This window comes from Lithobates pipiens, unplaced genomic scaffold (genome assembly GCF_037356315.1).
Source record: "Lithobates pipiens isolate NorthernLeopardFrog02 unplaced genomic scaffold, aLitPip1_a1.2 Scaffold_19, whole genome shotgun sequence".
In the NCBI taxonomy this organism is placed as follows: domain Eukaryota; kingdom Metazoa; phylum Chordata; class Amphibia; order Anura; family Ranidae; genus Lithobates; species Lithobates pipiens.
Genome location: NW_027507764.1, coordinates 591,963,495 through 591,980,280, shown reverse-complemented (window position 1 = coordinate 591,980,280; position 16,786 = coordinate 591,963,495). Strand labels below are relative to the sequence as shown.

At 45.0% G+C, this 16,786-nt stretch overlaps 1 protein-coding gene across 1 annotated transcript; it reads right to left on the bottom strand.

Moving 5' to 3' along the window:
- Positions 1-2,418: 2,418 nt before the first annotated feature.
- LOC143997779 (uncharacterized) lies at positions 2,419-16,323 on the bottom strand. The gene is made up of 2 exons (XM_077493570.1): positions 16,276-16,323; positions 2,419-4,082 (listed from the first exon to the last, which is right to left on the bottom strand). The coding sequence occupies exons 1-2, from the start codon at positions 16,295-16,297 to the stop codon at positions 2,434-2,436; spliced, it is 1,671 nt and encodes a 556-aa protein (XP_077349696.1). The 5' UTR covers positions 16,298-16,323; the 3' UTR covers positions 2,419-2,433.
- Positions 16,324-16,786: the final 463 nt, after the last annotated feature.

The following is a 16,786-nucleotide window of genomic DNA, read 5'->3' as shown; positions in this document are numbered from 1 at the left end:
TGGCTCTGCTCCACAGCCACTTGCTTCCACTACCAGCAGCTTCATTCACAAAACTGCTGCTCTGGGATGGCGGGTCAGCAACCCGTGATCTGGGCTTGCCAACCTGCCACCTTAGAGTAGGAGGCCAAGGGCCACATTAGAGGGCTCCACGGGCCACTGGTGGGGCACCCCTGATCTACACTTATCTGCAGTTGGCAATGGAAGGGTGTTAGCATGCTGTTTATACAGACGTCGGTGCAACAACCATCCTCATATATTAATCTGTGATTATTAGTTCTACCATTAGGTGGCAGTATTATGTTTAATGCTTGTATAATGTTATGTTCTTCCTTGTGGCTCTACATGGTTATGATGTAATTTCCTGTCTCTGTGTTCCTGTTTTTCCAATAAAAATAAAAGCCACGTGTCCAGCTCCACCCTGACTGGTTAAGAGTCACGTCTGCAGCAGCTTTCCAACAAAGGTTCATATCAACTCAGCATCGAGTGTTTGTAAACTTAAAGAACTTCCTCAGCTGAGAAGATTGGTTGAGAGGCTCTGGATCTGGAATTGCTCCGAGGTATGGCTCGCAAAGTGAAAATTTTTCTGATGAAGGCCAGGTTGCTCGTAAAGCTGAGCTCTATCTATTTTTCGGCAGTGCACATGTCTAATAGTAATTGCCTGAGTGAAGTGGCCACGCAAAACATAAATTAGGCACCTGCCTACAGGTGATATGAAAACGGTTCACACCACACATGTGAGGTATCGCCGCGATCGGTAGAGCGAGAGCAATACTTCTAGCCCTAGACCACCTCTGTAACTTAAAACATGCAACCTGTAGAATTTTTGTAAACATCGCCTATGGAGATTTTTAAGTGTAAAAGTTTGTCGCCATTCCGCGAGCGGGGCGCAATTTTGAAGCGTGACATGTTGGGTATCAATTTATTCGGCGTAACATTATCTTTCACAATATATATATATATATATATATATATATATATATAAAAATGGTCTAATTTTATTGTTGTCTTATTTTTTAATTAAAAAAATTATTTTTTTCCCAAAAAAGTGCGCTTGTAAGACCGCTGAATTTAATAGTTAGTTATTATTAGTTAGTTATTATTTCAAATTTTAATGATTTTCTTTCTTTTTTTCAGATTTTCGGATTCCGAATTCTGAAAGTCCAAAAATTCGGAAATTCTGAATTCGGTAATTCGTAATTTCGGAAATTTGAAAATCTGAATTTTTTGAATTTCCAAATTACGAATTTTTGAATTTCCAAAAAAAAAGCAAAAAAAGAATGAAGCGGAAACGAACACATTTTTTGTCAGTGCACATGTCTACTGAGAAGAAGACAGCAGAACAAAAATAAGCATGTGCTAAGGAAAAGACCTGGCGTAGTTGCCAATACTATACATGGCCGACATTTCATTTGCACAGAAATTTTTGTAATTGCTGTCAGTTTTTTCCTCCAAAGAAAAGGGTTTAATATCGGGTTCTATTATATAGTAGGTCAGTGAAGTCCATCCAAGTCTTATCCTGTGTTGAGTACTGATGATGGGGGAGTTGTGTTAACCACTTGACCTCCAGAAGGTTTAGCCCTCTTCATGAGCTGGCCATTTTTTTGCTATTCAGCACTGCACTATTTTAACTGGCATCGTGCAACACTGTACCCAAATTAAATTTATATCTTTTTTTTTTTTTCCCCCACAGAAATAGAGCTTTCTTTTGGAAGTATTTGATCAGTTTTTTATTTTTATTATATAAATGAAAAAAAAAAGACTTAACATTTTGAAAAGGAAACAATATTTTCTACTTTCTGTTATAAAACACATCCGATAAAATCAAATTGCTTCATAGATTTCGGGCAAAAATGTATTCTAGTACATACAGTGCCTTGAAAAAGTATTCATACCCCCTTGAAATTTTCCACATTTTGTCATGTTACAACCAAAAACGTAATTTGTTATTTCTTGGGATTTTATGTGATGGACCAACACAAAGTGGTGCGTACACACGGGCGGACTGTTCGCCCAACTTAGTCCGCTGAACAGTGTTTCAGCGGACAGTCCGCTCGTGTGTGGGCTTCAGCGGACTGTTTCAGCGGACAGTCTGACGAACAAAGTCTTACGGAATTTCCGTAAGACAGTCCGTCCAAACTTGGTTTCAGCGCACAGTCCGCTCGTGTGTAGGCTTGTTCGCCGTACTAAGTATGGCGCATGCTCAGAAAGGATTTCCACGGCGGAAGGTTGCATTGCAGTGTATTGGACGTCGAATCTCTAGTCCCGTCGTACGTGCTGTACACGTCATCGCGCAAGTTTTCGGCGGACTGTCTGTTCGTCGTATGTGGTCAAGTCCGTTCATGCAAATTTTGAACGGACTGTCTGTCAGACTGTCTGACGAACTAAGTTGGGCGAACAGTCCGCCCGTGTGTACGCGGCCAAAGTGGTGCCTTGTTATTCAGAAGCATCAGAAGTTTTGGCTGCTTCTGATGCCGCGTCGACGAAGGTGGCACCTCCTTCTTGAGGCAGAATATTACGCATAATATTAAATCTTCTAATATTTTCTTCCAGAAGTTTAATTCTCTCCATGAACCCTCTCTTTCCTTCCCGCTTCTCTTTTTCGATGAGTAGCTGGATGTAATCCACAGCAGACAGCGGGTTGGGTTTTAAAGCGATCAGCTGGAGACGTTTAAGTTTCTTGGCAATCTTCTGAATAAGTTTCAGCTCCTCATCCTTTGCCTCCTTAATTTCATCCTTCAGTTTGAGGAGAACATTTTCTGGAGTCATCGCCTCGTTCTCCTCGTTTTCATATTTTTCTTTTACGTTTAAATAACTTTCGATTTTGGGTTCGATAAAAGTTTGCCAGTAAGACGTTTCTGGAAAGTGTGTTCTAGACTTATGTCCGCACACGCGACAAGTTCCCTGCAAATTAAAAACTTCGCAAAAATAAACCAGGGAGTCAAAATACACGAGGCAATCTCGGTGACATGTAGAGCTGCACTCATGGCAGTTGGTTGAGTATTCGGTCTCAGAGTTGACCTTTTTTTTCACAGTTTCCGTCACTTCAAACTGAAAATGCTCGTTCTCTTCAATCTCCGCCTTGTGGTCATTCAGAGCTCTCTCTATTTGCTCCAGTTCCAGCTGTTTCCCGGTCACCTCCTCGATTTTTTGGACAAGTCCATCCAAAGTTACCTCCAAAGCATTTCTTTCTGCTAGAACATCCTTGGTTAAATGTAAATCTTTGCGGGCTATTGCAGGCAAAAAATATAAAAGACATTTCTCAAGGCTTTCCATTCCCATGTCCCATTGCATTTCTTGAGTCATGCAGACACGATTGCCGACTTCATCGGGGCGGTTATTTGCGTACACCATGCTGTTATTGACCTTAAAGTACACAGGTCGTCCATCTTCGGATTTTGCACAGGGAACGTCAGCCTCCATAATCGCCAAGAGAACGTTTGGTTCCTGGAGATCAGCGAAAGTTGTGAAGAAGACTATATTATCCTTGATGTCATTCCCAAAAATGGATAAAATGTTGTCATAGATGTACACCTGTGTTGGAGTTAACCGAGCCAAAGTAGACGGAACCACAAAACAAATCGCATCAATTTCTGTGAATTCGCATTTAGAAAAGAATTCTCGTATCTTCCGCATGATCTTCTCATCGTAGTATATCCCTCTGGTGTCTCCAAACCCCGGAGTGTCAATGATGGTTATGGAGTACGGGATTCGGAAGCCATCTTCATGGTTGATCTGGTAGATGGTGATGCTCGATGTTTGGCTGTGGGCTTGACTCTTCTTACTACTCTCTTCAATTAGCTTGATCCGGTAATCATCCTTCCACTTCACACCAAAGATGTAGTTGACTATAGTGTTAATCAGGGTTGTCTTTCCAGATCCGGTTTCACCGACCATCATGATCACTTTGTTTTTCTTATCGGCTTTTTCTGTTCCAAATTTCCACATCTTCTGACCCTTCACGTGCTCCATTTTCATCCTGTAAATGGTCAGAGGTCCACCCTTTTCCGTGCCTCTCAGGTGCTTGTTTAGTTTCAATAGTAAAGACCTTTTAAGATCTCCCATAGAAGGGTGGCTTTCAACACCTACAAAATCAACATACAGCAGTTAACAACCTTTTTATATGACTATCACTATAACAAGTCACTAAAATATTATAAAAGCGTACAACCGAAGGTAGTGCCCTGGTCTCAGCGTCCCCTGCACAAAAAATGTCCCAGCTATTTTTTTTACATAGGGCTTATTATACCCCGAAAAAACTTTTTGGATTTGGTTATAGAGTGTACGCTAAATGTCCAAGGTGTCAAGAAACTGGGGATTTGATACATATGATGTGGAAGTGCCCAAAATTATTTAGGTACTGGACAGGAATAGTGGAAGTTATTAACAATACTTTTGGGACCATGCTTAAACCGGGGGAGGAGATATGCTTATTGGGGAAAAATAGAAGACAGGAAGACATAGGAAAAAGTTAAAATAGCAGTGATAAGGGGCCTATTTCAGGCACGAAAGTTAATGGCCCAGAACTGGCAATCAGTAAGATCCCCCACCAGGGCTGGACTGGGACAGAAATTTGGCCCTGGACTTCATCCAGACCGGTCCACTTACATCAGAGTGTCCCATCAGCACCCCCTTATGTCAGAGTGTCCCATCAGCACCCCCTTACATCAGAGTGTCCCATCAACACCCCCTTACATCAGAGTGTCCCATCACCACCCCCTTACATCAGAGTGTCCCATCAACACCCCCTTACATCAGAGTGTCCCATCAACACCCCCTTACATCAGAGTGTCCCATCAGCACCCCCTTACATTAGAGAGTCCCATCAGCACCCCCTTACATCAGAGTGTCCCATCAGCAGCCCCCTTACATTAGAGAGTCCCATCAGCACCCCCTTACATTAGCATGTCCCATCAGCACCCCCTTACATCAGAGTGTCCCATCAGCACCCCCTTACATCAGAGTGTCCCAATACCAGCCCCCTTACATCAGAGTGTCTCATCAGCACCCCCTTACATTAGAGAGTCCCATCAGCACCCCCTTACATCAGAGTGTCCCATCAGCACCCCCTTACATCAGAGTGTCTCATCACCACCCCCTTACATCAGAGTGTCTCATCAGCACCCCCTTACATTAGAGAGTCCCATCAGCACCCCCTTACATCAGAGTGTCCCATCAGCACCCCCTTACATCAGAGTGTCTCATCACCACCCCCTTACATCAGAGTGTCTCATCACCAGCCCCCTTACATCAGAGTGTCTCATCACCAGCCCCCTTACATCAGAGTGTCCCATCAGCACCCCCTTACATTAGCATGTCCCATCAGCACCCCCTTACATCAGAGTGTCCCATCACCAGCCCCCTTACATCAGAGTGGCCCACTGAGCCATCGGCCCACCGGGAAACTCCCGGTAGTCCCAATGGCCAGTAAATGCCTGTCCCCCACGTGTGAAGAATGGAGAAAGGTGATGAATGATACTGTATGGAGGGAAAAAGTGGTATACACTAGAAGAAGGAACTTTGGTGTTTTTTTTTAAAGTTGTGGACACCATGGTTGGATAAAATGGGTTGTCCATCATAAAGGGTATCAATGGGCACATGGTAAGAGAGAATTAAACACTGTGGGGATGATATAAGGAAGGGAGAATAGATTAGAAGAGTGACAAAGTAATCTATGTGAGGGAAAGTAGGATAATGGTAATATATTTATTGTATACTAATTTCACAAAAAAAAATAAGGCACAGTAAAAAGGTGGTTGAAAGATAAGGCACTAAGAGGGAATGGGGGGGGGGGGAGAATGGGGGGATGGGAGGGGTTTAACGGGTTATAGAAAGAATAATGTATGTAGGGAGCTACCAATTGTGACACTGATGGAATTGTGTAAGATTATCTCTTGGTAGTTTCTTTAGGCTCGGTTCACACAGGACGCGGCACGACTTGCAGCGCCGCGACCTGCCGCGACCTCAGCGGCGACTTGCAAAACGACTTCTGTATAGAAGTCAATGCAAGTCGCCCGAAGTCGTGCCAAAAGTATTACAGGAACCTTTTTTCTAAGTCGGAGCGACTTTAGTCGCCTCCTATTAGAACGGTTCTGTAGTACAGAACGGGGGCGACTTGTCAGGCGGCGAAGTCGCCTAGACAAGTCGTGCCTGTGTGAACCGAGCCTTATTCTTAACAGTATGTACATTTTATATGTTTATAAAATAAAAAGATTTAATTAAAAAAAAATAAAAGCGTACAACCAGACAGCTTATAGCGAGGTGGTTGAATTACAAAAGGTATTTGCTTTTCTCTCTTCCATCACAGGAATAAAATATGAAGGGTGTACAAGCATGGCACCATAAAAGCCATGGTTTTCATATACTGCGATGGTGATGGTCAACTAGCTTGAAACAGCTGTATGCTATTCATGAGCTTAAAGTTTGGCCCAAGCATACATCTTGGCTGTTTGAAATCTGGCAGAGAGATGTTCCCACCGTTACGGAGGAGGACTGGACTGAGGGCTTACAGCAGGGGTGCCCAACCAGTGGCCCGGGGGCCACATGTGGCCCTGGGAGCCCTCTGATGTGGCCCTCGACCTCCTTCTCTCCAATGGTGGGTTGGCAAGCCCAGATTGTGGGTTATCTGCACTGAACCATAGACTTCTATTACCTGCAGGTGTGGTGAGCTTTCAGAAAGTGCATCACACCTGCAGGATATAATAGAAGTCTGGGGCCGCGTACACACGCGGGGACTGTTCGCCGAAACTGTCCGCTGAAACCTTGTTTCAGCGGACAGTCCGCCCGTGTGTGGGCTTTCAGCGGACAGTTTCAGCGAACAGTCCGCTGAACAAGGTTTTTCGGAAATTCCGAAAAACTGTCCGCTGAAACCTTGTTTCAGCGAACAGTTGCCGCGTGTGTAGGCTTGTTCGCTCAACTTTTGAAATGAGCACTTTTCCCGCACGGAGAAAAGTCCGCCCATTTCGAGCGCGTGTACAGGTAGGCGGGGCCCGCGAAGGAGACGTCGCGGGCACCGCCGCCTGGAATGGACTTAAAGGGACACCCAACGCCGAAAAAAATCGGCGTGGGGGTTCCCCCAAAGTCCACAACAGACCCTTGTCCGAGCACGCTACCCGGCCGGCCAGGAAAGGGGGGGCGAGCGAGCGCCCCCTCCCCTCCTGAGCCGTACCAGGCCGCGTGCCCTCAACATGGGGGGTGCCTTGGGGAAGGGGGGGCCGCGCGGCCCCCCCCACCCCAAAGCACCTTGTCCCTATGTTGATGAGGACAAGGGCCTCTTCCCGACAACCCTGGCCGTTGGTTGTCGGGGTCTGCGGGCGGGGGGCTTATCGGAATCCGGGAGCCCCCTTTAAGAAGGGGGCCCCCGGATACCGGCCCCCCACCCTATGTGAATGAGTATGGGGTACAATGTACCCCTACCCATTCACCTGTAAAATAAAAGTACCCAAAAAAACACAACACACGAGATAAAATATTTTATTGCACAGCTCCGGGGGTCTTCCGTCTTCGGGGGTCTTCTCCGGACTCCTCCGCTATCTTCTTGTAGCTCTTTTACTAGCGGAGGAGTCCGGCTTTCTTCCTCCCCGCCGCCGGCCTCTTCTCCCGACTTCGGGGGTCTTGTCCCCCTCTTCGGTTCTTCTGCCGGGCCACCGCGCCTTCTTATAGCTCTTTTGCAGGCGGTGGCCCGGTCTTCTGTCGCCGCTTCCTGGCCGGCCGGGTAGCGTGCTCGGACAAGGGTCTGTTGTGGACTTTGGGGGAACCCCCACGCCGATTTTTTTCGGCGTTGGGTGTCCCTTTAAGTCCATTCCAGGCAGCGGGTCCATCGACGTCTCCGTCGCGGGCCCCGCCTACCTGTACACGCGCTCGAAATGGGCGGACTTGCCTCCGCCTTATGTGGGTGAGTCCGTTCATTGAGCGGACTGTTTGGCAAACAGTTCGCTGAAACAGTCCGCTCAAAAAGTGCCGTGTGTGGGCAAGTCCGCTCATGCAAATTTTGAGCGGACTGTTGCGGCAACTGTTTGACGAACAAAGTTTCAGCGAACAGTCCCCGCGTGTGTACACGGCCTGAGGCAAAGTGCAGCTAACCCACAGGAAAGCCAAAGGTGTACTGCACTGCACTTGCAGTACAGGTAAACCACAGCACATCAGTGTGAAAGCAGCATTAGGCCCCTTTGGCATAATCGGTCTGACCCAATTGGACCTTCTGTTCACCTCTATTGAGCCACAGATGTAAACGGACTTGTGGCCATGTACACCCACCTACCTCCAATCTGGTCCACAAAAAAAAAAGAAGAAGAGCTGGATCCATCCCATTCCATCATGGCATATCAGATCGGAAGGCCCATAGAGTAGAGTGAGCCACGTCCGTGTCTGCTCTGCATATGCAGGGTGGACATGGTCCTGTCATCCGCTCGCTCCACTCATTGTGGCCCGGGGCTGGTTACTAAGTCGCTTAAGTGGCCCTCACTCTTTAAAAGGTTGGGCACCCCTGGCCTTAACAGCAATGGATCCCACTTATGATCTCGGCCAGGGACCGATTTGTCCAGCTTAAATTTCTGCATAGAGTGTACTACACTCCCTCCAAACTTTCCAGAATTTACCCGGGGGTGACGGATGTCTGCCCTAAATGCAGGCAGTCGGTGGGAACCTTCATTCACATAGTATAGGGATGCCCTCATATGCAACTATTCTGGCAGGAAGTGGTCGCTGACTTGAATAGCATTGCGGGTCTCTCTTTAGACAGGGACCCTCTTGTATTTATTTTGGGCATCACTGACAATTTGAATACCACTAAGCATACTAGTCTGTTTGTTTTTTATGCGGCCTACTATGCTAAAAAGACGATACTGACCGAATGGAAGCTCCCGGACCCCCCTCAGCCCTCAGCATGGAGGGCACTGGTTAATGCGGTCCTGCCCTTATATAAACTCACTTACATGGGACGAAACTGCCCCCAAAAATTTGAGCGCCCCGGGTGCAGGCTAGACACGGTTACGCTGACGGTTAAGCTGACTCTGGCCAAAATTTGATTTTTGCTCACTAGTAGACGAGAATGCACTCTCTATCTTTGGACGAAGGTAAAATCATTTTTGTCTCCCCTCCCCCGCCACCCTTCCCCTCGCTCTCTCCCTTCCCCCCCTCTCTCCCTTTCCCCCTCCTTGTACTCTCCCCTTCCTTCCTATTTCCTCTCCTGATATACCATCTACTAGATTAACCCCCAGTGGGAGTGTAGGACCTGTAAAGTGAACTATATCCCTAAAAATGACATGTGACTCTCACCGCCGTTCTTTCCAGGAGGTTGAGACGATGTTATCAGTGTTAAATATTGAGTAGCTTATGGTGTTCTTCACTCTTATGTTGTTGGATTTAGTGATATGCAATTAACTATGACAGCACTGTCAAGACGTTACCCTTTGTAATGCCAATGCACCGTTCTCATGTATAATGTTTTATTATTTCAGTAAACCTTCCTTCTGTTAAAAAAAGTTTGGCCCGAGCACAAGTTCAGACCAAATCTTAACTATATGGACCTTCAAACAAACATTTACCCGTTCATCGAGAATCATGTAAAAAATAATTTAAGCAACAGACAGCATGGATTCATGAAAGACAGAAGTTGTCAGACAAACCTGATTTCTTTTTATGAGGTGGTAAGTAAAACCTTGGACAGAGGGGTGGCGGTGGATGTGGTATACTTGGACAGAGGGGCGGCGGTGGACGTGGTATACTTGGACAGAGGGGTGGCGGTGGACGTGGTATATTTGGACAGAGGGGTGGCGGTGGACGTGGTATACTTGGACAGAGGGGCGGCGGTGGACGTGGTACACTTGGACAGAGGGTGGCGGTGGACGTGGTACACTTGGACAGAGGGGTGGCGGTGGACGTGGTATACTTGGACAGAGGGGTGGCGGTGGACGTGGTATACTTGGACAGAGGGGTGGCGGTGGACGTGGTATACTTGGACTGAGGGGTGGCTGTGGATGTGGTATACTTGGACAGAGGGGTGGCGGTGGACGTGGTATACTTGGACAGAGGGGTGGTGGTGGACGTGGTATACTTGGACAGAGGGGTGGCGGTGGACGTGTATACTTGGACAGAGGGGTGGTGGTGGACGTGGTATACTTGGACAGAGGGGTGGTGGTGGACGTGGTATACTTGGACAGAGGGGTGGTGGTGGACGTGGTATACTTGGATTTTGCAAATTCGTTCAATACAATTCCACACACATGGCTCATGTGTAAGGTAAAGTCTACAGCAGGGGTCTTCAAACTATGGCCCTCCAGTTGTTCAGGAACTACAATTCCCATCATGCCTAGTCATGTCGGTGAATGTCAGAGTTTTGCAATGCCTCATGGGATGTGTAGTTTCGCAACAGCTGGAGGGCCGTAGTTTGAGGATCCCTTGTCTACAGGTTTGGAAATATCAGTTTTAAATGGATAGGAAACTGGCTAAAAGACAGAATTCAGAGAGTCGTGGTTAATGATTCTTACTCTGAATTGCCTGAGGTTATCAGTGGTGTACCCCAAGGTTCAGTGCTGGGACCCTTACTTTTTAATATCTTTATAAATGATATGGGGTCTGGGATTTCCATCTTTGCAGATGACACCGAGCTATGCAGTGGAATAACGTCCTTACAGGATGTCTCCAATTTACAAGCTGACCTCAATGCTCTGTCTAATTGGGCGGTTATGTGGTAGATGAGGTTTAATGTTGAGAAATGTAAAGTTATGCACTTGGGGGCTAAGAATATGCATCATACACGCTAGGGGGAGTACAACTGGGGGGAATCCATAGTGAGAAGGATCTGGGGGTTTTGGTAGATCATAAGCTCAATAATAACATGCAATGCCAAGCTGCTGTTTCCAAAGCGAGCAAAGTCCTTTCCTGTGTTAAGAGAGGTATGGACTCCAGAGAGAGAGACATAATTTTGCCCCCCGTTCAAATCACTAGTAAGACCTCATCTGGAATATGCAGTTCAGTTTTGGGCTCCAGTTCTCAAAAAGGATATCGGGGAACTGGAGAAAGTACAGAGAAGGGCAACCAAACTGATAAGAGGAATGGAGGAGCTCAGCTATGAGGAAAGATTAGAGGAACTGATTTATTCACTCTTGATAAGAGGAGATTAAGGGGAGGATATGATCAACATGTACAAATATATAAGGGGTCCATATAGGGAACTTGGTGTTGAGTTATTCACTTTACAGTCAACACAGAGGACAAGGGGGGGACTCTTTACATCTAGAGGAAAAGAGATTTCATCTCCAAATACGGAAAGGTTTCTTCACAGAAAGAGCTGTGAAAATGTGGAATAGACTCCCTGCAGAGGTGGTTCTGGCCAGCTCAGTGAATTGCTTAAGAAAGTGTACGTAATATAACGGGGTACTGACATTTATAGGTAAAGTTGATCCGGGAAAAATCCGATTGCCTCTCGGGGGATCAGGAAGACATTTTTTCCCCTGCTTTAGCATATTAGATCATGCTCTGCTGTTTTTTTTTTGCCTTCCTCTGGATCAACTGTGAGTATAGAATTGGGTATATGGGCTAGTATGATATTATTATATATATATATATATTTTTTTGTGGTTGAACTGGATGGACTTTTTTTCAACCTGACTAACTATGTAACTATGTATAATGGATATACACTTCCCTTATGATACATGACCACCACTGTCAATGGCATCACTCAGCCCCATCAACTTATATGGCCAGAAATCTCCAGCCATGTAGGAAAAGGAGTCGGAGATACCTAAAAAAGAGAACTCTGAAGGTCTGGTATGAAAAAAAAATGGTATAAGGTCCCTCCCAAATGCAATATAAGACCCAATGATCTGGAAAAGATTTAAGAGAGGACGCCATGCAATAATCAAGAAAAAAAAAAAACACAGGATCCCCTTATTAATCCATATCATACCCTTATCTGAGAATGCAGCTTGACTGGCCAGATAAAAGGTGGGGTGAGTATGCGCTGAACCATACCTGACCACTTGCCTCATCATGGGGGGAGGGGGGGTATTGTGCCAGGGTTATCTCCCATTATCTGGCTTATGGGTCTGGTATAGATGAAGGCATATGCAAAGTCACTGGTTTCCACGTTTTTTCTGGTGTTGAGCCAGGCATGTACTGGCCATCGGGACTACCGGGAGTTTCCCGGTGGGCCGATGGCTCAGTGGGCCATTCTGATGTAAGGGGGCTGGTGATGGGACACTCTGATGTAAGGGGGCTGGTGATGGGACACTCTGATGTAAGGGGGCTGGTGATGGGACACTCTGATGTAAGGGGGCTGGTGATGGGACACTCTGATGTAAGGGGGTGCTGATGGGACACTCTGATGTAAGGGGGTGCTGATGGGACACTCTGATGTAAGGGGGTGCTGATGGGACACTCTGATGTAAGGGGGCTGGTGATGGGCCACTCTAATGTAAGGGGGCTGCTGATGGGACACTCTGATGTAAGGGGGCTGGTGATGGGACACTCTGATGTAAGGGGGCTGCTGAATGGGACACTCTGATGTAAGGGGGCTGCTGATGGGACACTCTGATGTAAGGGGGCTGCTGATGGGAGACTCTGATGTAAGGGGGCTGCTGATGGGACACTCTGATGTAAGGGGGTGCTGATGGGACACTCTGATGTAAGGGGGTGCTGATGGGACACTCTGATGTAAGGGGGTGCTGATGGGACACTCTGATGTAAGGGGCTGCTGATGGGACACTCTGATGTAAGGGGGCTGCTGATGGGACACTCTGATGTAAGGGGGTGCTGATGGGACACTCTGATGTAAGGGGGCTGGTAATGGGACACTCTGATGTAAGGGGGCTGGTGATGGGACACTCTGATGTAAGGGGGTGCTGATGGGACACTCTGATGTAAGGGGGGCTGGTGATGGGACACTCTGATGTAAGGGGGCTGCTGATGGGACACTCTGATGTAAGGGGGTGCTGATGGGACACTCTGATGTAAGGGGGTGCTGATGGGACACTCTGATGTAAGGGGGCTGGTAATGGGACACTCTGATGTAAGGGGGCTGGTAATGGGACACTCTGATGTAAGGGGGCTGGTAATGGGACACTCTGATGTAAGGGGGCTGGTGATGGGACACTCAAAATGTAAGTGGGCCGGTCTGGATGAAGTCCAGGGCCAAATTTCTGTCCCAGTCCAGCCCTGATAGTATAGGGAGGGTCCTATGTATTCTTTTTTTTCTATCTTGTTTTATTTCATCCACGATGGAGGATATGTAAAAAAAAAAAAAAAACAAGAAATGTCCATCAAGTCCAACTTATGTGTGTGATTATATGTCAGTATTACATTGTATATCCCTGTATGTTGTGGTCGTTTTAATGTAAAATTTTGAAAACAAGGAAAAAAAAAAGAAAAAGGGAAGTATAATAAACAGCTTAAATGTAGAACGTAAATACAAATTCCAAAAAAAAAAAGGGAAGTATAGTAAACAGCTTAACCGGTTCCCGACCAGCACACGCCGATGTTAGGGTTGCCACCTGTCCAGGATTCACCTGGACAGTTCGGGTTTGGAATCTTGTGTCCGGGTTTCAGTCTGCCTGAAACCCGGACACATTATTTAGACTGGGCTGTGGCTCCCCAAGTAACTGAGATACAGTGGAATCTTGGATTACTAGCATAATCCGCTCCAGGAGAATGCTTGTATTTCAAAGCGATCGCATATCAAAGCGAGTTTCTCCATAGAAGTCAATGGAAATGAAGATAATTTGTTCCGCATTAACTTCTATTGCACGCAATACCACATGTGGCCAGAGGTGAGGGATACTGAAAATACTCGAGGACAGCTCAGCTGAACTCGGAAATCCTGAACTGAGTATTTTCGAGTGTTTCCGAGTATTTCCAAGTGGGCTTCGAACTTTTCCGAGTGTCATTGGTGCCCCCCACATCTCTGGTAAAATGCAGTACTGCACACCCCATTAGCTTGAATTCTGCTTGTTTTGCGAGACAAAGCTTGCAAACCAAGTCTTTCAAAATGCTTGTTAACCACGTTAACCCGTTGACCAAGGTTCCACTGTAGTCACACAAGTCTGTTGCCATTCGGGAGCTGCTGGCCACTGTCTCGGGGGGCAGGTTTGGCATCACTGGGGGGGCCATGATGTCAGAGCATTTTGGCCACACCCACTGTTTGCCACAACGAGCTGCATTAACACCACTCTCCTTGGGGCACCCAAAGGTGTCCCAGGTCTTTTATAATCCTATTGTGTATACCACGAAAAACGAATGTGCCCTGTGCCACTAAAGTTTTCGGGTTTGACTTGAAGAAAAGTTGGCATCCCTAGCCGATGTACGTCGGCAGATTGGCACAGGCAGGCATATTGGCATACAGAACGTCCAATCTCTAATGCCGCCCTGCCATCGCGTGCTGGTCGGGACCCCCGTGAGTCCGGTCGCGGGTCCCGTGGACTCGATCGCCGCAGGCATACCCGCGATCGTCTCACGGGCGCTGGACGGAGAGATGCCGTTGTAAACAGCATCTCCCCGTTCTGCCTAGCACTAGTGACGCTGATCTCTGCTCCATGTGATTGGAGCAGAGATCAGTGTTCACTAAATGAAAGCCCAACCCCCAACAGTTAGTAACACACCCCTAGGACACACTTAACCCCTACACTGCCACCCACTGGTTAACCCTTTACTGCCAGTGTCATTTACACAGGAATCACTGCATTTATATAGCACTGATTGCTGTATAAATGACAATGGTCCCAAAAATGTGTCAAAAATGTCCGATGTGTCCGCCATAATGTCTCAGTCACAATAAAAATCGCTGATCGCCGCCATTACTAGTAAAAAAAAAAAATTATTAATAAAAATGCCATAAACCTATCCCCTATTTTGTAAACGCTATAAACTTTTGCGCAAACCAATCAATAATCGCTTATTGCGATTTTTTTTTTTTTTTACCAAAAATATGTAGAAGAATACGTATCGGCCTAAACTGAGGGAAAAAATATTTTTTTATATATATATATTTTTGGGGGATATTTATTATAACAAAAAGTAAAAAATAATGCGTTTTTTTTTTCAAATTGTCGCTCTATTTCTGTTTATAGCGCAAAAAATAAAACTGCAGAAGTGATCAAATACCACCAGAAGAAAGCTCTATTTGTGGGGAAAAAAGGACATCAATTTTGTTTGAAAGCACGTCGCCATGACCGCGCAATTGTCAGTTAAAGCGACGCAGCGCCCAATCGCAAAAAGTGGTCTGGTCTTCGGCTAGCAAAATGCTCCGGGGGCTGAAGTGGTTAAATGTTGAACGTAAATACAAATTCCAAAAAAAAAAAAAGAAAAAAAGAAAAAGAAAAAGGGAAGTATAATAAACAGATTAAATGTAGAACTTACTGTAAATACAAATCCAAAAAAAAAAAAAAGAAAAAAAAAAAAAGGGAAGTATAATAAACAGATTAAATGTAGAACTTACTGTAAATACAAATTCCAAAAAAAAAAAAAAAAGAAAAAAAGAAAAAGAAAAAGGGAAGTATAATAAACAGATTAAATGTAGAACTTACTGTAAATACAAATTCCAAAAAAAAAAAAAAAAGGAAAAAAAGAAAAAGGAAGTATAATAAACAGATTAAATGTAGAACTTACTGTAAATACAAATTCCAAAAAAAAAAAAGAAAAAAAGAAAAAGGAAAAAAAAGAAAAAAAGAAAAAAGAAAAAAGGGAAGTATAATAAACAGAATTAAATGTAGAACTTACTGTAAATACAAATTCCAAAAAAAAAAAAAAAAGAATAAAAGAAAAAGAAAAAGGGAAGTATAATAAACAGATTAAATGTAGAACTTACTGTAAATACAAATTCCAAAAAAAAAAAGAAAAAGGAAAAAAAAGAAAAAAAGAAAAAGGGAAGTATAATAAACAGATTAAATGTAGAACTTACTGTAAATACAAATTCCAAAAAAAAAGAAAAAAGAAAAAGGAAAAAAAAAAAAAAAAAGAAAAAAGAAAAAGGGAAGTATAATAAACAGATTAAATGTAGAACTTACTGTAAATACAAATTCCAAAAAATAAAAATAACATGTTTCAGTTTAGTAGTGATTTGTAGTAATCTCCATCATTGGTATTGAATTTGTATGTAATCAATGAAAAGGGAATAAGAAAAGTCGATCTGCTGGTCACCAAATCAACAAACTCTTATGATATAAAATGTTACAAATTTCACTTTGGTCACAAATAAAGGGAGACCTGTCCTCCAGACTAATAAAGACTCATTATAAGATTACGACTACAATACCCCCCTGATTATATAATATGCAGTCATACCCGTCTCTGGAGCACCAGCCATGGTCTCTGCGTTGTGTTTGCTTCCTCCAGAGTCCTGGCTCCTCTCTTATATACTCTTCACCCTCTTTCCTCTTTCACTTTCCCCTCCTCCAAACCTCAGCAGAAAACTTAGCATTTTTTGTGTGGTGGTCAGTGGGAAGAATGCTCCTTACACTTGTCATTGTCATTGTTCAAGGAACCCCTAGCAACCCCTGGAGGAACCCTAGGGTTCCACACAGGGCCGTCTTTGATATTGATTGGACCCCGGGCAAAACATTTCTTGGGCCCCCCCCCCAATGAAGTTTTGCTCTCCACCTGCTCTGAGACATACAATAAATAGCAGCTAGACTCAAAATCAGTGTATCAGTCAATACAGTGTATCATTATCGCTCACTGACTGGTTGCTAGAGGTTACAGCACACATTACGGCTCACTGATTAGGTTACTAGAGGTTACAGCACAGCACTGCTTATTGATTGGTTGCTAGAGATTACTGTGGATATGACCTCAG

Coding starts and splice junctions, on each gene's coding strand:
- LOC143997779 (XM_077493570.1), bottom strand. CDS start 16,297: ATGGCTGGTGCTCCAGAGACGG. Junction 4,083..16,275: donor GGCTGGTGCTCCAGAGACGG/GTATGACTGCAT, acceptor TTGATTTTGTAG/GTGTTGAAAGCCACCCTTCT.